This window comes from Ammospiza nelsoni, chromosome 7 (assembly GCF_027579445.1).
Source record: "Ammospiza nelsoni isolate bAmmNel1 chromosome 7, bAmmNel1.pri, whole genome shotgun sequence".
Lineage (NCBI taxonomy): Eukaryota > Metazoa > Chordata > Aves > Passeriformes > Passerellidae > Ammospiza > Ammospiza nelsoni.
In genome coordinates this window covers 33,246,735-33,273,685 of record NC_080639.1, presented here as the reverse complement: position 1 = coordinate 33,273,685, position 26,951 = coordinate 33,246,735, and the positions used below count along the sequence as shown (strand labels likewise).

General features: G+C 37.8%; 1 protein-coding gene across 2 annotated transcripts in view; it reads right to left on the bottom strand.

The window, feature by feature from the left end:
- The window catches only part of MGAT5 (alpha-1,6-mannosylglycoprotein 6-beta-N-acetylglucosaminyltransferase), a 112,032-nt gene that overhangs the window by 40,034 nt on the left and 45,047 nt on the right, over positions 1-26,951 (bottom strand). For both annotated transcript variants that reach the window (XM_059476405.1, XM_059476406.1), the window contains 7 exons: positions 25,351-25,518; positions 15,149-15,225; positions 13,793-13,882; positions 5,794-5,865; positions 4,548-4,709; positions 3,441-3,610; positions 2,429-2,563 (listed from right to left, as the gene is read on the bottom strand). In XM_059476405.1, the coding sequence (XP_059332388.1) occupies positions 2,429-2,563; positions 3,441-3,610; positions 4,548-4,709; positions 5,794-5,865; positions 13,793-13,882; positions 15,149-15,225; positions 25,351-25,518 (874 nt within the window). The remainder of the gene's footprint in view (positions 1-2,428; positions 2,564-3,440; positions 3,611-4,547; positions 4,710-5,793; positions 5,866-13,792; positions 13,883-15,148; positions 15,226-25,350; positions 25,519-26,951) is intronic.

Sequence of the window (26,951 nt, the reverse complement as noted above, 5' to 3'; positions counted from 1 at the left end):
TCCCAAAGCAGCAGGGTCATTCTCTCGAGCTTGTAGTTCCAGAAACCTGATTTGCAACTACCAAAAATTTCCTCAGGGCTCAAGTTCACCCAGAAAGATTACATAAAGCACTCCTACCAAGCAACTGTTCTGAAGGCAGAGGCTTATTCTGCCACTCTATTCTCATCAGAAGTGAATAAAAACATTTTAATTCATTTTTATCTGAGTCTGGTCTGTATAAACCACACTGAGCTGACCTGCACACATCCACTGAAAAACACTTTCTTTTGAGACAAACAATTATTCCTACTGACACAAATACAACTAAGAAAAAAAAGCAGAGTTTGTAAAGAGCAAGGGCTAAAAAGCAGCTTTATTTGTGATAATGTTTATTTTATTGGAATGAAATAGAAATGGATGCCTATGCTGTTATAAAGCACTTTGAGGTTTTAACCTCAAAACATTTTAGTGACTAAATTTGTAAGATAACTCATGATACTGGGAGAAAAAACAATGACTGGAAGAGGATCCTAAAATAGGAGACAGCATGCATGCAGCTACAAATTCATTCCTCTGCTTTAATCAATTCTGTAGTCTCTGCTAGACTCTGGATCCTCTTTGGTACACTGAACTTGAGAAAAAGCCTCACATAATTAGAGAGATTCACAATAAATGTAACAAGTTTCAAGAAAGGTATACAAAAGATGAATTCTATGCAATGACACAAACCCCTAAATCTATGTACTTTAAAAAAGCAAATTGAAGGAAAAGCAGTAAAGAAGACATCCTAGGGCTGGCAGAGAAGAGAAAGAAGTAATTTATTCTCCAGAACCCTGTTAGAATAAGCAGTAATGGGCAGTTAGCAAAACACCAGGCCAAGAAAAACACATTAAAGAAAAGCTTAACTATATAAAGCAAGATGTTGGGGCATCTTGTTCAGTCTTCAGTAAAAGATGAGGCAAAAATCTCTCATCAAAGACAAATGCATCCTTATCTATTTTTCAATCAGACTATGGACTAGATGAGACTCCCTTCCAGTCCATGAAAGGCAGTGCTGTAGAAGACATTAAGATATATTTTTCTCCCCCCAAAGCCTCAAAAAATTCTACAATACATAAGGAGTTGAGTGTAATTCTGCTCTCCTAAACAAGAAAACACCAGCCATTACCACAAAATAATAATCAGTATGAAACAGATTGATAATTCAAGATGCAATTATTCTATGAGGAAAGAAAAATTGAATAGCTAATCTATAATCTCAATATGTATTACCATAGCTTTGTTACAGGATATACCAGACAGGTAATTGCAAGCAGACAGGAAGAAACATTTAAAATTTATAGGAAGGGTTTCATATCCTGACCACAGCGCTGCATGTGATCCCCTAGTAACAATTACATCTGGCAGACAGACAAGAAACTGTTGCTGGGTGGAAAATGGGATTATCTTTATTAGCAGGCTCCTAAAAACCAGAATATCCATTTACTCCCCTGCTTCAAAAAAGAGATTAAGAGTAATCTAATCTGCAATGTTGATCACAGTACTCTCATTTACAATTACACTGGAAAGATCCAATGCTCTAGAAAATCCTGAGGCTGAAAGAAAACAATTTCTCTGCCATGAACACCTTCCTCCAAGTAGGATATACTGGACTTTGAGGATCAAAAAAGACAGCTAATTCTAGTAGGTACAGAAAATTCAACATCATTAATTGAGGTTTGGGTTTCTTTCATGCTGATGTGTATTTGCACAATGCATGGGAGCCTTAAGGACTTAAAGCCATTGACAAAAAGAAAAGAGGTTCTAAAACTGCAGATGTGAAAAAAGGTGCACAAAGTCATTTCTTGTGACCCTCATCTTCCATTGCAAATGGAAAGATGTTTACAGACCACAAAAGCAACAGTAACTGCAGTTTATTCTTCAGACCTGGCCCTGAACTCTCTGCCCAGTATCTTAAGGAATGGAACAGAAAATTGCACTGCAGTTGTTGGGCAATACAATTAGAACAGATAAATCTCCACAATCATTGATCCAGTGTGGTTACAAACACTAGAAAGCAAAACATCCCTCTAGTATTCCAACTAAACAACAAAATGCAGTAATCTCTCAGCTCACCTACTAATTTACAGAAAAATGGGGAGGGGGAAGTGCAGGTAAAGAAAGGAAGGAAAGAAGGGCAGAGATGATGATTTATCAAAAGGATAATTAAGATTTTTAAGATTAAAAATTCTTGAATCCAAGAATCTCAGGCTTGCTGGGGGGGGATAATGATGGCATGCAAAGAACAAGTATTAGCACCTTTAATCCTAAAAGCTAAAGACAACAGAAAAGAGTATTTCACTTTTAAACAAATTCATGTGAATGGACTTATTTCAGTATTTTAACATGTGCTATTCAACAAAAGCTCCTTAACAAAGCAGATTAGAGGGCAAGTGAGTGTTATACTTACTGGTAATGAACCCATGATGGACCAAGGGTTTTCTTGAACTGAGTCAGTCCCACAATATCAATGTAAATGAGTTCTACAATTTTATCCCCCTGGGTTGGGCAGCCAGATCTGTTACCTACAACCTTCTTCATAATCCTAAACAAAGAAAAAGCAACATGAAAAAGCATTACTTTCCAAATACCTTGAATTGATGCTGTAATACTATTTATTCCAATATTTCCAGTCTCCAAAAAAGTTTGACTTTTTTACTATTTTGAAATCATGATCCATGTAAGAACACTGAAATGCTAGAGATGCTCAACATTTATTAAATGTAAAGGACTAATTTTCACTAAAAATTTCATCTAGTTTAAGCAAAAGAATGATATCTTTGAAATGCTTAAAAATGGTATGCTTTGAAATTATTCAAAATAATTTCTGCCTTCTATTGACAGCTTTATAGTATAAGCTCTCTATAAAACAATGCTGTCATGTAATTTAAAAAAGAAAGCTGCAGAAAAAGCACATGTGCTCAAGCTTCAAACAGATGTTTTATGTCTGGTGCTGAAATAGTTGGCAAAGCAGGACAAGGAAGAGTAAGGAGCAACTTGACCTAACACAAGCAATTAACTACATCAAAAGTAACATGTTTAAAGAACTTAAACCTTTATCTTAAAAAGAGATACTGAGTGAAGAACAGCAGAAACTGAAGCAGAGGACACAGAATTAAGCTAGTCTGTAGCATTTCCCATTGCAGCTGGTTAAAGCACCTGGAATGTTAAAGACTAAGCTGCTTAGTTGGAATTTTACAACATTCATTTATGAAGTCCCAGGAGCCTGAAGCTACAATGAAAACACATTATCCTTTCCATGGCACATATACTTAGCTCATGAAAATAATCTTATCGTCTGTTTGGTGAATTTTCACTTTCATTTTATGCTTCAAGAAATTATATACTGTTAATAGAAGCTTTAAGAGTTTACAATTCTTTTCTTCTAATTCTGGTTTCAAAAGCGAAAGTAATCTCCTTACTCCTTGAGCTCTGCCAGTGAAGCTGAAATCCTGATGTCATGGCCCAGTAAGTAGAGAGATGTAATTAAATCACTCCACTGGACTAATTCACCAAGTGGGCCACCGCTAAACGCATTTTCTGCAATCTTGAATCCAGATTCTTTTGTCAAAAGCCCCAGATGAACAAGGATCTGGAAAGGAAAGTCATATTATGTTTATCGACATGAAACATGCAACTGTTATACATTACAGCAGCTTTTCTTTCTATTAAATTCCTACTATGGGCAAAAAAAGAAATCAAAGGAAACAAGCCAATACTGCCACCTGAATAATTTAATTTTGTAATGAATGCAAGGACTGAGAATCTCCAGCAAGGAGCTGAGCCAGGCAGGCTTACGGCAGGGTAGAAATATGAACATACATGGGGCTGCTGCCACTCAGGACTGGCTTCAGGAATAACAAGGCAAGAAAGCAAACCTGTTGCTGTGTTTGTAACCTTTAGCTTCACTAGTTAAGGTAATTAAAAAAAATTAAATCAAATGAACTACACCTTTTCACTTCAAGTATCTCATGGCTTTAAAACTGAACTCATTACAAGAAGTCTAAACTGATCCAATCCAAAGTTTTGCTCAACTTAAAGTCTACTCAAATCCAAACCCAAGATACACCATTTAGTCTCAATTTTGGACAACAAAGATGTATAGATGTTGTTTCCATAACTACATAAAACACTCCAGTGTCATCAGCTTGCAGTAAATTCACAATTTCTCCCTTTAGAACATAGTCTGTATTTAGTCTACATTGTCTCTATTTTATCCAAAACTCTATAGAGATCAGAAAACTTAGTCCAAGATTGACTCATGCAAAACACATAAAACTATCTGTAAAGCAAATACCCATTGCAACAGAATTTCAAACAGGAAAATACTTCTTGAAAAGAGTATAAACATGAATATATTTTATTTTTATATTTTTATATAAAATATTTTATATAAAAAATATATTTTATATTTTTTTATATTTTCTATTTTATATTTTTATATTTTCTATTTCCATTCTGAAGCTACACAAGAAGGTTGAAAGAGCCTATATAACAGAAAGTGACATGAATAAAGTGCTCTCATTTACCTTTTTTCGTTTCCTTTTCTCCAAATTTTGTTTTTCTGCCAGTGATTTAATGGCCTCAATCCAGGTATCAGCCATTCGTCTGATGCGCAACATCATCCACCTGAATTCCTCATGCCTTGACATCATTTTGTAGAGATTATCAAAGTTGATACGAATTTCAGCCTTCAAGCAAAGCATTAAGAAACATCCCAAACATTAGTTATTCTTCAACACACTTTCCAGAAGTTAAAAAACTGCTCAAATGTGAGCTGTTTATATTCCTCTTTGAAAAAGAAGAAATAGAAATAGGAAAAAAGATACACTCCTAGCACGTTAAGATTTTAGTTCAAATATTAAAGATATACTTAAACAGAAACTTCTAAGCTACATAAATTACTGTTATTTTTATTAGTAGTACTTGGTAGCCCAGAATACATTTGCAATGTTTCACAATGCATTTATTTCTGCAATAGAAGGTCTGGTATTGTTCATGTGCTTCAAAATGAGGCACAGGTATGTCTAAATTACAATACAGAACAGTAGGCTCAAGATTTAGGTGTCTCATGAATCATCCAAACACAAGGAAGTTTCCAATTATACCAGAAAGGAAGAAACATTACTAGGGTCTAAATTTTAAAGGAAACACTTGTTTTAAAGCTAGACTGTTCTAAGATAAATTGGTTTTAAAAAAAGAGGCAGCCTATATCTATATAATGTAAGAAATGTTCATATGCAGCCCAGCAATTATCTTAAATTATCTTAAAATACCTAATTGCTACATAATTAGGCTGCAACAATTTAGAAACAACTCAGTGTGCTTACAGTATTTAATGGGAAAAAATTGGGAGTGATCAAAATGTTACTACAAACCTGAAATGGATATAAGCCTTTTCCATAAATGCAGCTTTGTAAAAAGGCCCATATTTCTGGGACAATAAAAATGGACATTTTCACATATACTTAACACTAGTGAGCAGTTTGTGGATTTGTATTTTTTCTCAGTATCTGCGTATAGCATTTCATAAATTTAAACTCAAAAATGTTTTTAATGAAAATCTACCACCAAGAGCACAATGCAATGACTGAATACGTGAGCTACACATGTCAAGGAGGATTCTTTTCAGCTTTGAAGAATGGAGGAATAAAAATTGTAAATTCTAATCTTTTTAGCATTTATGTGGCACAGGATTCCAGGATATTTTGCATGAATCACAATTACTGAATTATTTCTCCTGTTTGTCCTTATTAAGGACATGGTTGTTCTTACCACTGTTTTTTGATCAGTTTCTTCATTAGGATTTTTTGCTCTCCAAGGTAAACGAGGACACCAATTTTCAACCTATAAAATAATCACATCAAAATAAATTATGTTACTTTATTTTTAGCTTGACCAAAGCCTCCACTCATTGCCTTCATATTTCACCTTTATGTTAACCTGATGGCTTAAATAAGTAATCAGCTGATAATAAGGTGATAATTTCAAGATAAAATCGCTTTTTTTGCAGAAAAAGTTTAAGACTGCTTTTTGCAATTCAATGCTCATTTAACCCAGCAAATTTTCCACCAGAAGTCACATTTAGATATTCATTGAAGATAATGAAAACACAAGATCAAGGCAGAGGTCAGCTGTTAAATGTTCAAAATACAATTTCTCTGAGCAGTTCTAAAATGTTTTCAATAAGCTTTTTATGCTTCTACACCTTACAAAAATATGTATTTTGGAACATTTCCATCGCCCTAGAATACCTTTTTATAAAGACAAAGCCAGCTAAATCAAAGGATGAAAGTTCTACCTTGTAGCAATGCAAACCAAAAAAGTAAGAATCATTATAGAATCAAAGCCACCATGTTTGAAGGCTGTAAATAAGGTAATTATAACATAAGGAACAATATTCACAAGGATCAATGAGAAACAGGATCAATGCAAATGCAATACTCCTACTATTGTCCACTAGAAATAAAAAAGTACCACAGGAAATAGTGAAGAAATAGCAAATGGATGCAAGTCACTGAGAGCTCCTGAGCTGCCCCAGGGATCCTGCCTGTTGTGTAGAATCCATATTATTTATGTACCTTAAGAAATTAGACCACTTGCTCTGGGGAAGGAGGAATCTCAGGGTTGGAGGCAAACCCATGAAAACTGAAACATGACTGCACTGTGAAAAGGGGGAAATGCAAAAATTTATCAGCTGGCTAAGACACCCCATCACTACTGATTAAGTTCACAACTCAGAGAATTGAAAGTCAGAGTTGCTTTTATGGTTCCTCCAATCACAGACCTGTCAAAACACAATTTTAGCTTAATCATGATGCAGAAGCCTGGAGCATTACAGATTAAAGGCTTAAGATCACACCATATGATTGCCTAGAGGGCCAATCACATGAAAATAAATGAATAGCCATCCTAACCTCATTAAAGGGAAGAAATGTATCAACCTTGGGCTCCTCAGACAAATGATAGAAAAGCATTTTGAATGCTGTGACTTAACCTACTCAATGTGTTTCATTTGAAAGCAGTGACTTATCAACCTCCTTTGAAAACATCTTCTGGTCTTCAGCTGTGGAACCACATCAGAAATTGTGGCAATTATCAATCCTAACTGTTACAACTATAAAGTTGTGGCAGGAAAGAGTTGCAAGCTCCACATTTTAAATCATGCAGAGTCACAAACTCTGGTTTCTCTTCCCTTTGTTTTAATAGTACAAATTTTGCATTATTTCTAGCATTAGAACTGATCTAAATTAAGATATGACATTTCAAGGACTACTGTATGTGCCCCTTTTCTGACTCTATGTATTTCACATTGCACCACAAGCCATCCTAAAGGAATTGCAGATTTTTCAGGGCTGCCAAGGACAGTTCACTGCACGCCTCACTGACTGAAAAACAAATACAGTTCTTTTGTGCTTGAAGAAATATTCCCTCTAGTCTGAAAATAAATTATAATAATTCTCATCACAAATAAACACTTAAGGAATAGATTCAAAGTAATATCAGTGTCTGCAGTTGGTCTGACTCTCATTTTTCTTTATTGATCTTTAGCAATGATGGCAGAAAGGATTGTGATATCACTAAAGTGGGTCTAGATGAAAACTCCATCAGAAATTAATTCAGCTTTGCAGCTGTTTAGGTATAGAAGATCTACATACAACAAGCCCTAATTTTGAGCAAGGTGAAGGGAGGCAGTGATGCTCATTTGGATCCTGCTCTTTAACTTGTTCATTTGATCATTTAAGACCAAACACTAAAGTTGCTTCTGAAGGAGGAATCAGGGCTCCTCCTGCCCATTTCCAGCACTGCCTTCCTCTCCTTGGGTCACCATCAGCTCTTTCTCCAGCTGATTCTCTCCAAAGCAACCTTCTGTTGTACTGCCATGGAGATGATTTAATAGGAAGGATGTGATACCAGACAGATTAGCAGTTAAAGATGACTGTTGGGAAGCAGCAACTGCAGATTTGAAGACAGACCATTTTTTGGATGAGTGATATAAATGTAAGCTATTATTCAGAACACACTATATTTATCTTTGTACTGTCATATTTTTGAATAAGACCAGCAGTGCCTCCTGTTCCTGGTACTGAATTAAATGCAAATCAAGGGCATTAGATAGTCTTTGATCTTGCTCAGGAAGCTGTGTCTACCTGAGAAGCCAAGTGTTCCCTGCTTGGTTTGGAATCACATTAGTCACAGCACTGCCTGGAGTGTAAGTAGCCAGCTCCTTAAGGTGAAGTTGCACAGCAGTTTAAAAGTTCAAAATTTAAGTGCTACATGATTCCAGATGCTAGAGAAAAGCTGCTGTTCTGAACTGCTCTGGGGTGTAAATGGCTAGGTTTAGGATGAAAAAAAACCCAAGCAAACCTAATAAATTTGAAGAGTACTTGCTTTACAGAAGCTTTGCAGGTGTCTGTTCCAGTGACTCTTCCTCAGACACTGAAACTGAATGCAAGGCAAGATTGCAGCACTCAACTCTATTACAGAGCAAGTACTTCAAGCAAGGTTTTAAGAACCTAACAAACATCTGCAGCACTGGAGTAGTATGAGCATCTTCCAAATTGAATCAAAGTATACTCTGCCAGCAGCTCTCCACATTCAAAATTTCAGCAAGACCTTTATGCTTTCAAAAAGCAACAGTGGGAGTTGAATAAAGCTGGAGCTGAAGGGCATGCTCTGAGCCCTTGGGATAATCTTCATTTTGGATTCTGCCAAAGGGCAGGTGCAGCCCATCCACAGGGAAGCTAAAACAACTTTCTTTACACACCAGGTGAACACACTGCTCAGTGTACTTCTATCCATGGTACCGAGCTGCTCTTAAGTGAGTCCAGGAGAGAAGAATACACAAACAAAATAATCCATGGCAATATGTGGTGAAAGAAAGTGCATCTTTAAATTTATCATTCAGTATGAAGACAGCTAATGAACTTGTAATGCCACAAATCCCATTGAGAATTTGATGTGAAAGCACTGCTCCAGTTGGGAAGGTGACTTGTTGAACTATTTTTTGTTCAGCATTTCCTCAGTGACAGAATCCCTTGGAAGGGGTTGCAGAATCTGTGATGTGCAAGGTGAGTGCCTGTCTGGTTAATGAAATAGAGTAGGGTACAGGCAGCTTTGGATGTGGCTGTTTCCAAAAGCAGTCTCAAATGCTGGGTGTTAGGTACCCACAGCCCTGGTGACAAGGCAACACAACATTTCACACATCAATCAGCAAACAGCCTCTTGTCTGCCTTCAGCAACGTGCACTGTATTTGACTCCTCTCATACACTGGCATTTATGTCTTTTCCAACAAGTCACTGAAAGACTAATCCCAGTTTAAGGTGACAGAAGAAGAAAAAAATAACAGCCCAAATCACCCAAAATCAGGGCAATCCACCAACAAATTCAGGGACAAAGTGCTGACCATCATTAGCATTTCAGTTTCTGAGGTACAGATGTAAGATATCTAAATAACTCTGAACTTCTGGTGATTTACATTTCAGACAACAACACTGGTTTTGTGAAATTTCTGAGTATTTGCATAGAGTTGAAAGAAGCTGGTTTGATGTTACATTACACTGAAGAAATGCAAATCATTGGCCCAATGTCCAGGATTAGCAGCAGAAATGGTGGAAAGGGGATTTCCCCATGGACGTGAGCAAATTGCAGTAAAGTAGAAAAACCACAAGGATTAAAGGAATCTCTATAATTATGATACCCAGGAATTTTCACTAAATTGTGCCTCAGACTACAGCTTGCACCCTGGAAACAAAACCATGTTCAAAATCACCGTTGGCTTATGTTTTAGACCTGAAAGTAGAAGTAAGAGTATGAAGAAAAATACCCCGACTACCAAACTGTGCCTTGTGTTTCCATCAAGTCTGAAGGACTGAAAACAAAAATTCACTCCAGCAGTGTATTAGCAGACATGCAAAAGCTACAGGAGTCTCATAGACTGGAATTCAAACCAGTTTTAAGTCTTTGAAGTGCTGGAATCCAAGATGGATAACAAAAATTACACATGAACCTGAAAGATGGGCTGGAGATCCAAAGCCTGGGATTTTAGAGAGATCTGCCCAGCTCTAGCAGTAAGCACCAGTGTAATGGCAGAGGGCAACTTGCACCACAGCTATCAGCTGACCACCAGTCCCACTCCTGTGTGGAAAGCAGTCCTCTCAGAGAAACATGGATGTAGATAAAGGAAAAAAAAAAAAAAAAAGATCTATAAGTCCCCTCCACTTTTCCCACTTTTTAAAAGCTTGGAAATAGTGTGAAAAACTCATTTTCTAGAAGATATTTTTAAAAGCTTCATTCTTCAGCTGCAAACTGACATTTTGCAGTGAAATATATTTTTGTACTGCCTAGAAATTAATTTTTTCACATTTCTGCCCAGAGGCAATGCCATCTCTGAAAATGATAACTGTGCCAATGCCATTACAGTGTTAAACAACTGCCTTTTTCATAACTAAGAGCTAAGTTTAAAAGTAAGTAACTCTTCTCTATGGGCATCACAGTTAAAAGGGAGCAAGTTTAACTTGCTGTTTAATGTTGGCTATTTCTAATCCCTGTCTGGCTCTGTATTCAAGAGGATGTAAGCCTGGTTTTGCAATTCAGGCCATTTGTACTTCATCCACTCATCAAAGATTCCAGCACAATTTGTGTTCTGAGGACCAGAGGGTGGGGAGGCACAGGTCACCCAGAGCAGCTGTGGCTGCCCCATCCCTGGAAGTGTCCAAGGCCAGGTTGGACGGGACATGGAGCAACCTGGGACAGTGGAAGGTGTCCCTGCCCATGGCAGGGATGTGAACAACCATGGGCTTTAAAGCCCCTTCCACCCCAAGCCATTCCATGGGTCTGTGACCACACAGCTGCATGTCACACTCCAGGGAAGATCCAGTGCCTGAAGCAAAACAGTGAGAAAGAAATGCAAAAATTCTCTCAGTTTCACCTGCAAATTTGCACAGGGGACAGCTTTAAATAAAAGGCAGAAGCCTGGACATGCTGGGTTGGTTCTTGCTTTCCTTGGGCTGCCATGCTTGCCTCCCGTTCTCAAGCAGCCAAGACACAGAGCAGTGCAGAAGAGCTGTTCCTGAGCTCCTGCAGGGGTTTTTGCCACCCAAAGCAAGGCAGAACTGCTGGGACCTGCCCTTGAGCAGGTTCTTCAGGAGGGGACACCTGGGGCAGCCTGGATTTTGTCAGCATTGTTTCTGTTTTGCAGACACAGGAGGAAAACATAACAGAGCACATGGCTGATACCCAAAGGCTGGGGTTTATGACTTTTGTTTCTAAACCTTTACATAAACTGTGGACAAATTACTTTGGGTCTCTGTGGTTCTGATCCATATTGCACACCAAAATGAAACATTATGGGCTCCTTTGTTTACAAGTTTAAAATCACATAACAAAGAGTACTGGATGAGCATAATGTAACACCCTAACTGAACTGCTTCAGAATAAAAAAAGTAAACCACATAGGAGTATGAAAGACACTTGTCACACTAGATTGTAGAGGTGATTTGAAGAGTAGAAGTAGATAGATGCATGATTTCATGCACATTGTTTTTCCAAACTGAGGTTGTACATAATGTGATGCATATATTGCCTTTTGAAACATGCACATACACAACCATCTCACTCCAACAGTCTAACCTTGAAGTAAAAAAGAAAAATCTTAACAGTAATATTCTTTCCATTACCCTAATGCATTTTAATATTTTAAATCAGCAGTTCTGACTTGAGAGCTCTGTAGGCACATTTATCATTCAGCTGTGCAACCATGCTATAAACTGTCAACTCTTCATCACTGTCCACATTGACAAATTACTCTTGCAACAGCATTTCCAAGTTATCCCTAGCAGCCAACACACCTCATAAATCCACATCATTGTAGTGTTATTAGAATTTCATTTCATGCTTGCATTCGTAAACATTTAAGCTTTCAACCTCTGCTGCTGGACATTAATCATGAAATTAATCATAGGATTAAGAATGCCAAATTTAAACTAAAGGTTAATAACACACTCACCCAATATTAGTTTTACATTCTGTCATAAGAAAACACTCTAAAAGAAAAAAAAAAGGACAATACCTCTTTCTGAAGTTAACAAATATGCACATGGGCTAATTGCACTTTTATTCCTTCATGAAATGAAAAGTTGAACAAATTAAATATTGCTGCTTAAATAAAAAATTCAAATCCCAAGACCCTTGAAAAAAAACCATTTGGCCTCTGAAAGTCTGCTCACATTTGGCCATGAAAGATCAATTATCAAAGAGCTAATGCCATCAACTGACTTTTCAAGACTGATGATTGCAATGTAAAAAATTGGGATTTAACAGAAATGCAAAATAGTAAATGTCATTGAATAATATTGGAGTCTTGGCTTCAGCTGAGATACATCATCATTTTAAAGATATATCTGCATTAAAACCATGAAGCACCTGCTGGTTGACAGAATACTAATGACCAAACATAGCTCTTCTGATGCTAAAACAAAACCTTCTAGTAGAAACCTTAGATTAAATTCAGATGATTATGGAACCATATCTCTAGCCTCTATGATAAATAACAAAATAAATAATATAGTTGTACTTTATCTTTTCCTTCTACAGCTTCACAGCCCATAAATAAATAAATCAACACTTGGTGCTAGAAATGGAATGAGTCAAAACTGTGATTCAACCCAGCCTTTGTTATGCCTTCAGATAAATGTTTTGGATATGCATTTAACTATTGCTGCTTCAAGCAACACCCCCAGAAGTTCAGTGACAGTCAACTGAGTAAATCAATAGAAACTGCTTTGATTACAACTGAGTCATTTATTATAACAGACTTACTGTTTTAATCTCAGATATATAATTTAAGATCCCAGCCTAATCTTACCAATCCTACAGAAGCTACAAAGTTATTATTGGTTGCAATCCTGCAGCCACATTGGCTCTTTCAGTTCTTTGCAAGCAGGGAGCCACTGGATATCAATACTCCTTCTAAAGAGTTCTAGTTGCCATAAGTTATCAACTTATCTACTCCTTCTAGTTGCCATAAGTTATCAAAATTTCACTTATAAGAGGCTGAGTGATCAAATACACCTGACTATTTCTGGTGCATGCACACTCCAAGCCAGTAATAGAACTCATGATAATTAACTGACAAAATTCATTCTTGGGAAAGAAGTGTTACCCAGGAAATAGAAATAAAACCTCACTAGGACAAGTACCTTACTCAGCTGTGTACAAAACACCTTAGGCTGTGACAGGTACCAAAGGTTTTAGCCAATATAGCTGCAACTTCACTCAAAAACGTGACATTCAGGTTCTTTTTTTGTGATTCAGGTTCTTTTGTTGTGATTCCACAATTCGCAAACAGTCTCTGAGCAGGAAGTGGCCATGCTGCTCAGGACAATGGCCCATCAAGCACCATTTTCTAAATTTTTCATTCCAAATGCTCTCTATTAGTACGTCAGCAGCTGCCTTAAAAGCAACAGAAAAAGTGTTTAAAGGCAAAGATCTCTGACTGAGCTTCACATGCAGGTTTAACAGGATACCCAACATGGCCTCCCTGGAGAGCTGCTACTCACATCACTGCAGTTACGAACATTAGAATTCTTCAGGCTAGAAACCCCTGCAGAGTTCATGAATAATAGCAACACACTTAATAATTCAGTTTTAATAACTTTTTCCTCTTTACCCAATTATTCTGAACAAAATGATGATTTTTTTGAGAAAAGCACAGCTACTAAAGCTATGAAGGCAATATGATGTTCCAATTCTGCAGATGAGAAGATTACTGACCTCACTGAGGTAAATAAAAAAGGAGCACGTGGACCCATCTACACCATAGCTCGCATAACAGGGATCCGACCGCCACATATCTTTCATCCACTGCAAAGAACAAAAGACACAAAAGTTCATTAGGGTAAAGTACAACAAAACAGCTCTGTTTTACACCCAGGAGTAATGGAGGAAGTGACAAAGTGGCTATAGATATCACAAATTACAAATCAGGAATTTTATTAATGATTAGCAGCACTGTATGCCTGCATTCAGAAATACTGGGGAAGCAACAGCACAGCAGATGTGAGCACAGCTCATACAAACTGGCAGCCAGGCAAGCAGAGACAAATATCAGGAGAATAAAACTGGGATCCAGACATTTGGCTCTGGCTGGAGTTGAATGCATTGTGTGTTCCCCACCACGATATGCTCCCGCTAGAATTTCACATAACATTTCAGTTACCAAAACTGAAATCTGCCATTTCTGCAGAAGCAAATAATTGACTTCAGTTCATTTTTCAATATTCAAATAATTTATTACATAGTTACTATGCAGCCTGTTTGCCAAAAGATATCAAAACACAGATCAGAGATTCAAAATGTAAAGAGTTTTAATTTTACAAATACTTGGGTATTTAAGCAAGCAGAAATTTTACTATGGTCCACCACTAATCATAGAATCACAGGTGGGAAGACAGCTTAAAGATCATCTCATTCCAATAAACCTGCCATGGGCAGGGGCAGCTTCCATTAGACCAAGTGGCTCTGAGCCCCTTCCAACCTGGCCTTGAACTTTTAGGGATGGGGCATTCACAGTAATAAATCAGTATTGAAACATATCTTGGGGAAAAAAATCCCTTAAAAACCTCAATCTCTGGAAGTTTGTTGGAGTGTGTTTCTTTATTTTTGTTGCCTTTTTCTTCTTTTCTTTCCAGCTTAAGTCTGATGGGTTGTAATATTTAGCCTTTCCAAGTGCATTATTAGTAAAATACAGGACTTATGTAGAATGCACTGTGAATCCCAGAATTCTGGTTGTACACTTAGGCACTGCATCATCTTAAGCAAATTACTCATCATGGGGAGAAAAACAGGGCTTTTCCAAAAGGAGAAATTTCTGAATAACAAGGAGGCATTCAGTAAATAACATAGCATTTTAATATGGCAATTTTTTCCTGATTTAAGAGGATGCCACTTTATTTCTCTGCAGCAGTAGTATTAAAGGCTTGAGGTGAGCAATGCTGCAGTGACACACAGTCCTAAATATCCTATTTTTTGACTCAGTTGTTCTTGTTTAACACCTCTGAGTAGAGACCTCTTGCAACATATGTTCCATTTTTAATGGAATGCACATAAGATTAAAACCAGTTCACTTACCTTTATTTTCCCTTCACAGTGAGGAAAACCATCCATAGGAGGCAATTCACACTGTTCCTGGGCTCCATTTATGAGATCTAAAAAGAAACACAGACCATAACTGAGCTTCATTTCACAGTTCTGACAGATAGCCAGATTAATCCTGCCTTTTATTTTCATGAATCCACAGCCCAGACTGACTGAAGGGTCCTACTGGGTAATATTTGTTACAACATTAAAACTCAGTGTGCTCCTTTTTGACCACATGAGAAAATGGTTGCACAGATTTCAACTCTGACTTGAAGTGAAAGTGCTGAATTACAAAAATTGATGTATAAAGACTCAAAAATTAAGTAATCCATACTGAAAATAACAAGAAGAAAATAATTTCCTAATCAAAGTGTGCTGGAAACTACTAAATTGCAACAATTTGTTTTCATTTGTCAAACATTTATAGGATATATATAGCTCTTGAACACAAAACTAGTTTTTCAAGCTCTGCTATCACTTTATCAAATACTCACCATCCGAAACTTGGCACCAGACATATGACCCAATTAATAAATGTTGCAATATGATCTAATTTAACAACTGAGTAGCACTTCATCACATCTCACAAGAAATATTTCCTATGGTCTCCCAAGGTATTTTTTTCTTCTTTTTTGCCCATTTTAATATTTTTTTAATTCTAGATTATTGCAAAGCATTAAAGACTGTAATAAAGAGCAGGATTTCTAGCCCATGAGCCAAAGAAAAAGCAGTAGTTTTAAAGGACATTACTCCTTCAGCTCCAAGGGACTTTCTTAGAAGAACCCTCTAATGCAGGCCTTTAAGGCAAGAAAAATTATTACCATGGTGGAGAGATTCTTGCCAAAGGCAGTGGAGGAGGTTTTCAATTTAGGTAGTTCATCCCACAGCTATCTAAATTATACCTGCATCATTTCTGGCTTTTTCTACAGGCAAGAATCAAGATCATTAAAGTCAGCCAGCCATCAACCTGGGAGCACTTTACAGTGTGGCAGTAACTGTGCACAATTTCATCCAGAATATGCTAATTAGAGAGCCCAGAAGAAAATACAAAAAAAAGTTGCAGTATTAGAATAGAATAGCAACAAAAATCTGTGGGTAAAAGTTAAAATGTCGCATTATATCCTTATATGCAAAACCCACGACCTGATCTATCTATTCTCCATTTTTTTGCAAATAGCTTCTTTTAAAGATAAAACTTGAAATGTGAGCCAAGCATTGCAAAATGAACTTGATGGGGGAAAGAAGAGTCATGGCAGGAAGTCCCCACGCCTTTGTCAGCCTGTGCAGCAGGAGAGATTTGACAAACTGAGCTGTATTGCCAGTGACAATTGCACTGAAGCAAAGTGGTTTGTACAATGACTCTGTAATTTCAAATCAATAAGCACTTTCAAAATATTCTGCCTATCTTCTCATCCTTGTGGGGCTCTTGCAGACCAGACCACTGACAGGCTCTGATTTCTGCTCTGAATAAGAACATACAGAGCATGCACACAGATAGCAGCAATTTGAAGTAAATTCTCAATTCAGGCAGTAGAGCTACATAATAATAGGACTATTTGCTTCACTGCAGTTCAGGAATCAGACCTTCCACTTGCATCACACCAGAATCAGTACCTGAGATCTAACAGTAATAAAGAGGCATGGTTACTATATGGTAATTTTCAAAAATCAGTAAATTTCCATTAGAAGACCTTTATGGTCTAAAAGGGTTTATGGACATTTTTTTTTTTATCTGCTCCTAAGTCTGAATGCAAAATATCATTTTTACATAAGGCATGTCAATTTCAAGATCTTCCTAAAAGAAAAAAAGACCTCTGAAATCTCTGGTACATCATAGCTGCAGCATAACCCTAGAAAAAGTTTAACTTTCAGCACCATACTAAATTTAGGATGGAAAATGCTGAATGTCTGGGTATAGCTTGCCAACAAGAATGAGCCATGAATTTTGTCATTTAAAATAAAAAAATGTCTTCTATCTCAAGTTAATTATGCTATCATATGATGTCTTTTCCCTTCAGAAGGTTAGTCAAGCAAATCCTCTCTTCTACTTAAGTCCTATTAAGTACAGGGTAATACATAAGCATTAGCTATAATTCCTTATTTTACAGCACACAGTGCCAAGTCCATCACTTATACCATATTTCATTTTAATGGGGATTTCATGGCTTGTTAAAGGAAGAAAAGATGGAGGAAAAACGCCCAAAATCCAGACAGCAGCCTGATTTTTGGTAAATACACAACTGCACTTTACATTTTTGCTTCTGTCATGTGCGAACACATTTTCTGCATCCCAGTGTGTTTTTGTTGAGAGGCAAAGATCTTTGCTGCTGTTCATTACTCACAAGGTTTTACCTGCAAGAATAAAACCCCTCTTCCAACATTCACACCCTGCCCAGCCTCACACTTCCAGCGCTCCCATCAGCCGTGGCAGAAGCACACAGAAACTTCCCAAGCACAAACCCTGCCAGCCCTCCCTGCTCCTGCCTATACCAAGAAGCAAAAAGGAAGAGACAGACATTTTTCTCAGCACAAGATGCAGATTTTCTCAGCCTTCTGGTCTGCCCTGTGGCCTCCTGCGCTAAGGCTTTTTCAGAGCAGTCCCACTATTGCTCTTCCACAGGGATGGGTTACACACAAACAGAGCAGGGATCTCTCCAGGCTAATCTGTCTGTACAGGGAACATGGAACACTAATGCCCACCTTTATCACCTCCAACTATGTTGAAATATTAACGTGTCTGGGACTATTACCAAGAGTGTCTGACATCTTTCCTCCTTCTTGCCAGCAACAGTAAACACTCTTAGGATTCACCTTCCTCAAAGATATTCATGTTTTTTCTCCACCATAGTCCACAGACAGAGGAGATGCTTCACACAATCACCAGCTTCCCATTCAGCCTTACCATGGATCTATATCCCAAACACCTCCATCAGCTTTCACTAGCTTCATTCTCAGCTATTGATCAGGTAATAGCACAGTGAAGGCAATTCTATAAAACTTAAATAGTCCCCTGAAACAATTTCCATAAAACTGCTATCCAGAGCAGGAAAAATGTAGCAATATGTGCATACAAGAGGAAATGAATGTGAAAGAACAGGAGAAGGAACAGAGAAATGTAATTGTGTTCCATCTGAGTATTCCCTGGAGAAGCAGTCTTTCCTCAGTGCCCATGAACAGGAAGCCAGCTGATGCAGTCAGACTGGAAACACATCTACATTAAGCACTGCTGTCCAAAGCAACAACTGCCTGCAGAAATGGGCAAGTCACTGCTGGTTTCCACACACAAGCCTGAGAATTCAGTGCAGAGCTCTGAATTCCCCAGTGAATAATCCTGGCAGTTCTTGCTCTGGTTGTACCCTTTCGTCTTGGCCACTGGCAGTGGGAGTTCTACGTTGAGAATCATGCTTCCCAACTTTTTCCTTAATGATCAGACCCTGTATGAAGGTTCTGATTTCTGCTCCTCCTGCTGCTCATTTGAACTCAGCATGGAGGTGTGCTTGAGCTTGCTGGTAGCACCTCATAGCTGGCTCTCCTTACACAGGAATCCAGATGTGAACAAATCTTGTGTTTCCCACGAGCAGCTGAGACCAAGCTCAACCAGACACCAGCAATTCACACTGCTGAGTGTGATCATAAAGACAAGGGAGATGAAGAAGTGGAACCTTGGGGATGCCACATCTACACATCAGGATCTTCCAAAGCATTAACATACAAGTCAAGACTTATGAGGTTTCCATCAACCCCAAACCCTAATATCTCATGAGGATTCTTGTTAAAAAGTCTGGGTAGATGTATTATGCTGTTAGCAAATTCATGTTGGATAGTTCTTTCCTGAAGGGGAAAACCAAGCCAGACATTAAAGTTACTTTTTTTGAAAAATAGTATTTGAGAAACCACAAGAATTTTTACCCTTAATTAGGATTTATGTAATTTAAAATGCAAGCTCTGAAATCTCTTTTCCCAGCCAAAACTTAGAACTTGCAGCCAGAAAAAGTTAGAAATACAGCTGTCAAGTTAGCACAAAACAACAGCAGTTAATAAACACACTTTTTTCTCCTAAACTTTATGTGAGCCATTATATTAATTTATGTTCTGCACACACCTAAGTGTTTTTGAATTCATGCATAGCTTATCTCCTCTTGACTGCTGTTATGAAAATACATAATTATTAAACATTTATCTCATATGATGTTACATTAAAAGTCAATGTGTTAACACACTAAAAACATGAACACAGCACATTATAAAACAAAAAGCATGCAGTTGGTACAGGTCATCCTGGAAAAAAAGAAAAAGAAAAATATTGATAAAACACCCACCAAGTGCAGACTTTAAAAGACCTCTTTAAACACTCTTTGTGAGGTCCTGGGATATTTAAAATATAACTACCAAACTCCATCCTCATGTTTAGAAAGGAACCATATGTTCCCTTCACAAATGATCTACAGCTTTGCACCAGACGTCGCTGGAGCACAGCAGGTGAACCTGAACTTGTGAACAATCCTCAGTTGTTTCAGTGCAAAGTCTGGCACGTCAGCATGCACCACGTGGCACATCTGAGCTAAATCACCAACCCTGCCCTGGAAAAGAAGCTTCTCTCCTGTTGCTTGCTGTGAGCACTGCACCTGCTAAATACCAGCCCACAGATGCAGCTCTTCACTGCCTCCTGCATTTCAATTCCACAGGTTTTATTTGTAATAGTGAAGGTTTACAACACCCACGTTGAGAACGATGTGGCTAAAAGCACAGCCTGTGGTAGGGAATTGATTTTTGTTTGCTTTCAGGTTGCTCTTTAATAAAACAGTAAAAATAAGCAATAGTAAGTGCTACATGCATATTTCCTCCCTTTTCTATGTTGCACATTCTTCAAATAATGTGCTTTGTAATAGGCTAAAAAAATTCTGCTTCAATTTTCCTCCATCAGACAGTTAGGAAGTCTAGAAATATTCCACTAAGACAGTATTCTGAATAAGAGTTATAATTAGTCACTCAGCAGTGAGTGCTGTTTGATAGGTGCTCTGTTTGTCATAAGAGTTTTAAAATAGCAATATTGGTTAAAGCAAATGGAAAGGCTGCAATACAGCTGAAAATGCAAGCTGACACCAGCAGCCAATCTACTCTGCTAAGGACCAGCCTGGTCTTCTTCTGAGAATAGAAATGTATTAAGAATTTAACACGACACTAAAAATGATGTACTTTGGAACCTTGAGGCTTAAACTCTGGTTTTTAGACTAGTGCATATTAAAGTATTTTTTGATGATATACAGCACAGATAATAGCTCAAGTCAAAAGTGTTCCCATCAGCAGATTTCATAAAATTCAGAACCTCTCTAGTATTATAAGGTCAGAGTAATCACATCCGATCAAATCTATTCACCAATTTTATCTCTGTTCTCCTTCTGGTTTTGATCATTAAATATAAGTACTATTCTTACTTTAATTCCTGAAACTGTTCTTTTGTTTTTATTTCAGTCCTGAAATCTGGTATCTGTGGTTAGACACAGTCTGTAGTTAAGGCTGGTTTAGTTTGTGTAAGGTCTTCTTTCCCTTCTCCAACTAATTAACACATTCTCAATTCAATTCACATTTTTAATCTCCAGCTGGTAAGATTTCTTTAAAGAGAGAATTTGCAGTGTGAGCTGAAAGCACTAACAACATATTCAACCAAATGAGCTAAAGGTTTCAAGATTTTAAATGCAGAGCACAAAATGCTTTCTACCAACATTTTAGAGACTTGTGTTGGTATGATTTAAAGAAAATTAACTTTTCTACCTCTAGTCCATCCTCACACAAGCCGTGCTGCTGTGTTCCATTAGCGCTACTGAAATCAATGCAGTGTTAGGAGAATTCAAGTAGTAGTCAAGTGGTTAATCAAAATGCAGCCCAGGGGACCACTAAGAGCCCCCTTCAGCATTATTAACACAGCTTTGCACTGCAGTGGAAAATATTCACCAGTGGTCCTCTGCCTGTGACAGCCAGGTCTGAGGACACACAAAACTCCCCAGCTCCACACAACTGCCTTTGTGGGAGGGGGGGAAATCTTAATAAATACACAGGTACGGTGTGGGAAAAGAATACAGTGAATTAGGCACAGTAAACACGAGTCAAACAAAACATCACCTCCAGGAAGCTGCTATCTTGACTATCAAAACCAACGCAGTCCCACACCCTGCTACAACTGGTACACACTGGTGCCCTGTGGGGACAGTCACTTTGTGCTCTGACACACTGTGCTGACTGAAAAAAGCTACTCTAGTCCTCTCAAGGCAGGAGGGCAGCTTTGGAATTCAAACCAACATGCAGTATCTTAGCTTTTTTAATCTCTGCAAGTACAGGACTATGGTGGAACTGTGGCTGCAGACTGCTAAACCCAATGAGGCTGTGTAACAAAATTAATCAAGAGAGCCATGGAAACGAATCCACTGATGCTGAGGTTACCCGAGTCCTTCCCCCCTGACCTAAAAGGCTTCAGTGTGGCAGCCCCAAGGCTTCAGGAATAAGGGCATGGAAATACCACGACAAAGGTCCTTCTCACCATAGTAACATTACAAAAAAAAGCCTTGTAGCATTGCCAAAGCTGACTTGTCAGCCTGCCTTGCTACATATTCACGAAGGACGCCAGATATCTGACAGGCATCCAAGCCATCATGTCTTAAATGACAAGTATACACTGAAGTCTGCATCTTAATGAGTGACTTGAAAGATGTTATAAGTGAAGTTCTTAGAAGGGAACCGAACAGCCAACACAGCAGAACGAGTTCATGCACAAGGCAGCAAAGCTATGGAAGCTTTGAACAGCAATGTCCTCCCTCACTGTGCAGTGTTCCATGCAGCAGCCTGAGCCTGGGGTCTGCAAGGGTCCCCCCAGCACCAGTTGTGTCCAAGGAAAAGGCTGAGGAGGATTTAACACAAACCTTCACTCGCTCATTTTTGTGGGATCAAATATGCACAATTAAAATCATTCAAAGCAGCATTTTTCAAGGCAAAAGAACGCTTTGTAAACAACCAGTCTGGCAGAGTTTTCAGTACAATTATTATATCTGGGCTGTTAGATGGTCAAGATTATAAAAAATTTAGCTTGTCACTAAACAAGCACAGAAAGAGCAATGACCACCTTTAAAGAAACCCATCCCACAACACAACACTAATCCCACTTCCATTGCTTACAAAAATATCACATGAAGAAAACAGAGGACTGATTCTCTGATCATGTTTGTGCAGATCTCCCTATCTGATGAACCATGATAGTGCAATTCTGTCCCACAAAAATCAAGGATTTCTTTATCATTATCTTAGAAAAGCACAACTGTATTGTAAATATAGTAAAAACTATATTGCCTAAACCAAACTGATCTTGTGCCTGTCACATGGAACCAAAGATGCAGCTCCAACAGTAGCAGCCCTGTAGACAAGCTCTGCTTTAAAGTGCCATGGTTTTGTATTTCCCCCTTTCTGTTTAATCATCTCTACAACAGCAACTTTAAATCTACTTAGGGTATCATTTGTGGCAGTGGCCCAAAGCTTCCTGTTCTAAAGGCTGATGAGAACTCTTATCTCCTAGACCCAAAGTTTAGATTAATACTTTCCTGTGTATATGGGAATATATTACTTCCCACAGATGCAAAAAGGATGGCTATCAAATATCTCAGAGGCTTTTCAGATACTACTTAGATAAATAGAAAAAGAGAGAAGGAAATACAGCTTTATTGCTTTTGAAACCAATCAGCCAAAGCTTTATAAGCATCTTTATATTATTGCATGATGTAGCTCCACTGGAAGCAGGACTCTTTTAGAAAAGTCTGCTAATGGCATTGCACTGTTTCACTGACAAATAAAGCTATAAAACACAATTTACTGCAGAGTTTTAAGCAGCAACTCAAGAAGCCTTTAAAAAAGATTATCAAAATTATTAAACATTATGTTAATCAGATGCTTCACAAACACTATGGTTGTCCACACACAAAGACCAAAATTATTAACAATCACTAACATGAATTTGTCTAAAGTCAGCATTAAAATATTACAACTGGTAAAGAGAGGAAGGGTAATCCTAACACGTTCGTTGTGATCACTGCATAGAGTAACAGCTGAATGTTATAAAGAAAAGTATCATCTGTATTTGTACACATACCTCTTTCAACTCCAGTAAAATGACAAACTGTGGGTAACAAAATGCCTTCACCACAATTTTCACATTACCTCAATTGCTCTAACACAATTGAAAAGGGATGTTATTGAAATATTACAGACAAAATCAACATTGGTATTATCACAATGCCCTCACCTAGCTTATTTTCTGAACAATTCCTTCCCAACAGAGAAGATACTTATATTACAATTATGCTGGAATCATATGGCTTCCAGAGCATGCTGTCAGGAAACTGCCATGAAAGAAGAAGTAGAGACAAGTTTTTCATTTCCATTTGGCTGCCTCTGATGTGAGTAATTGCCACTGATTGCTTCAAATGGATGAAGAGCAGGCACTTTAAACAGGGATCAGGTTCAAACTCTGACCCTAGGTAATATCCAGTCCAGAGGTACCTGAGCAGTGACATCATCCAGTCATCAGCACAATACATTAACTGAACCTTAAGGAGCTCCTACCTAAAGGTTTTTCCTGTTGCTGCTGTTTAATGGTTGCTTCAGACATTTTAAACTCAGGGTACCAGGAGTCAAAGGTAAAAACTTGTGGCCATGATGAGAGGAATTGTGTTCTTTGCCACAGAGCAAGCCTCAGGCAGTACAAAGTAATGCAAACACTGCAAACGGAAAACTCTTACCAGGCTCATTCAATGCTGCTCCTGAATACCAAAACTGTGAATTTAGCCCACTCCAAGAATAATAAACAACATTCAAATCACCCTAAGAACTGATGAAAGATGTTTCCTTCTCAGGTAAGAACAATGAACCTTTGCCTATAAATTTTAAAGCAACAACTTGAGCATACATGTTCCAATTAACTGTAAATCTAAGGAAATAACTCTCTTTTGTCCAGCTACAAAAAGAAAACATACAGGGATGTTTTTCATTATATATATACATGTCCCAGAAACTCTGACAGTGCTGTACTCGTTCACTTTCCATCTCAGTGGAAGTTTTTCCAAGATCTGGTGCTGGATGCCTTGTGGCAGGAAGGTGGCACAGCCTGTCAGCACCCTGCAGATGCTTCACCTCTTTAGGTACTTGTTCCTCACCTGCCTTCAATTCTGCCAAGGCAAAGCAGATTGGGGAGGGAAAGGTCTGTCTGACCAAGAGATAACATGACTTTAGCCCCCTGGTACAGATAAATGCAGTTAGGGCTGAGCAACTCTGCTGCCACACTGTCATCAGGCAGTCACTTGCAAATCTGCTTTCCTAGACTTGTTCCAGTGGCATTTCCCTACCAAAGGCAGCATTTGCTTCTCTGTTTTGAGAATTTCACCAAGTAACACCTTCTCAACAGAAATATTTATTTTTGCAGGAAACCCAAGGACAGACAAGACATAGGAGCACAGTTATCAACTTATTTACCAAGTTGCCTTAACTCATCTGCTCTATTCTCTTTTGGGACTGCAGAGATCATTGGACTTACACTCAGACTTTCCTATGAGTCAGGACTGCCAGTATCTCTTTCAACTTGGTGGCAGAACAAAACAGTCCATTCATTGCAAATAAAATTAATGACTTCAAATGTAATCTCAAAACATGTTTTTATTTTAACTGAATGTACCAGGTAGGTGATCTCCCTGTGTCAAATCCTAAGAGCCATAAAACACTGTAGGGAAAGACATTTTTAAACCATGACCAACAAATATAATAAATGTTTTCTTTCAGTTAATAACCAATAAAGTGCATATGGTGGAATGGCAAAGCAGATTGATACCAACCTAAATAGTTAGGCTTTGAGAGAAAAGATTTCCCCAGTTTCATCATTCTAAAATGCAACCACTTAAAGCATGAAACATCAACTATAAATGGGTGAACTATTCCCTTGAGAAGAGATTTTGATTTTCTAATGTGTTCAAGTTACCACAGAAAAAAATCTTCCACTAAGCTTGGACTTCAATTTGTCATTGATAAAGGCTAGACTTGGAATTTTGTTTTCTAAGACATTCCAAATATCTAACACTGAAAAATCATGTCGTGCTCAAGAGAGAAAAGGATAAAGAGAATTATTTATTATCATAAATAATTTTAGTAATTGCCTTACACACCTGCTACATTAAGCTTTTCAGCTGCTCCCAAGCTGGGAGCAGAAGTGGTGGTGTTGTTGGTCGAGTTTGCTCCTGTTCCATTAAGTACAAGATTCTCCACCTTGGACTCCAACTTCCCAATGCGCTGCAAGATATTATCCAACAGGACAGCAAGGGTCTTTTTCAAATCTGCAAGTGAAAATGAAAAGTTAAACTGCTTAATAATGCAGTGCACACTTGTCAGACAGAATCAAACAACAGATACAAGAATGAGACTGGAGATATATAGATAGACATATATACATACATATATATACACACACACTTTCTCAGCGCAAATCTTTGCCATTAGCAACTCTATGCATTCATGTTCCCCACTTTGTTCAGCCTCAGATACAAGTTTCCTTGGCCATGGGACTTGTCAGCCTGTATATTTTATGAAGCACAGTGCTACTCGTAGATATCCACATTCAAGGTGAAATGTGAGCCTTTACAGGAACAGAAAAATGCTTGCTTTGCAATGGCTCAAGTAATAAGAAGCTGCTTAAATAATAATGAGGCTAAACCTAAATCCATATTCAAACACTATCAGAGGAACTGTCTGTTGATACTCAGTCACCTGGGAACAAAAATCCCCTTCCCAAAAAGGAGAGCTTTAAGCCAGTACAAAAACCTTCTCCTGCACCTCCTCCACATAACCAGCTTCTGCACTGGCAAATTAAAAATAGATAATAATTTCTAAAAAAAAATTTTAGTTCAACCTTTCTGCTGTATTCACATAACCCCAAAAATCACATTTCCTTTCTTCAGTCTGGTGATTGGCTCTGTTTGGTCAGACACAGGGCTTCCTTGGCATGGAGGGCAATGAACAATGACAGGAATTTGCATATCAAATGACAACACAGAAAGAGTTTTCTTTTTTCCCTCATTTTTTTACTTTTCCTTATTTTTTCATTTCCTTATTTTTTCCTCATTTTAAAATTCTTTCTTATTTTCTTATTTTTTTCCTTGGCTTTCATTTTGTTCAGATTCCTTGAAGGAACACAAGACACTTTGGCAAGAACAAAGGGCAAGAGGAAAAAACTATCAGACAAAACCGTATAATTATAATGGCAACAAGCCAAAGAAGATGAAACTATTGTCCTTTGTTCATTTACCCTTGTAATGATTAAAGAATTTGGTACAAGGAATTTACATTATTTTTCCATTTAATTACATAAAATAATTGCATGTGTTTTGGTATAATGTATTTTCTGTTTTACACAACTTTCAAATCAAATAATATCCTGAACTATATTAGAAAACTTTTCCATACATCTGAAGACATTCTACGGCCTCTACAGCAGTTCTATTTTTGCCACATTCATTCTGCGCTTTTTTTTTAATTTTTCCTATGACTATCTCAATTCTTGTGCAAATGAGATAATAAATAAGAAAAGACTATTACTTTAGAAAGTTTTTTATAATTGTTTTCTCCAAACAAAAGGAGAATCATATTTATTTCATGGTGCCATAAAGAAAGCCTTTCTCATCATAGCTGTGTTTTCCTTTGTCCTGTAAAGATCAGAAGGTGGAATGTGAAGCACTAGTCCACATATCTGGGTCCTTTAAAGTGGTCCAAA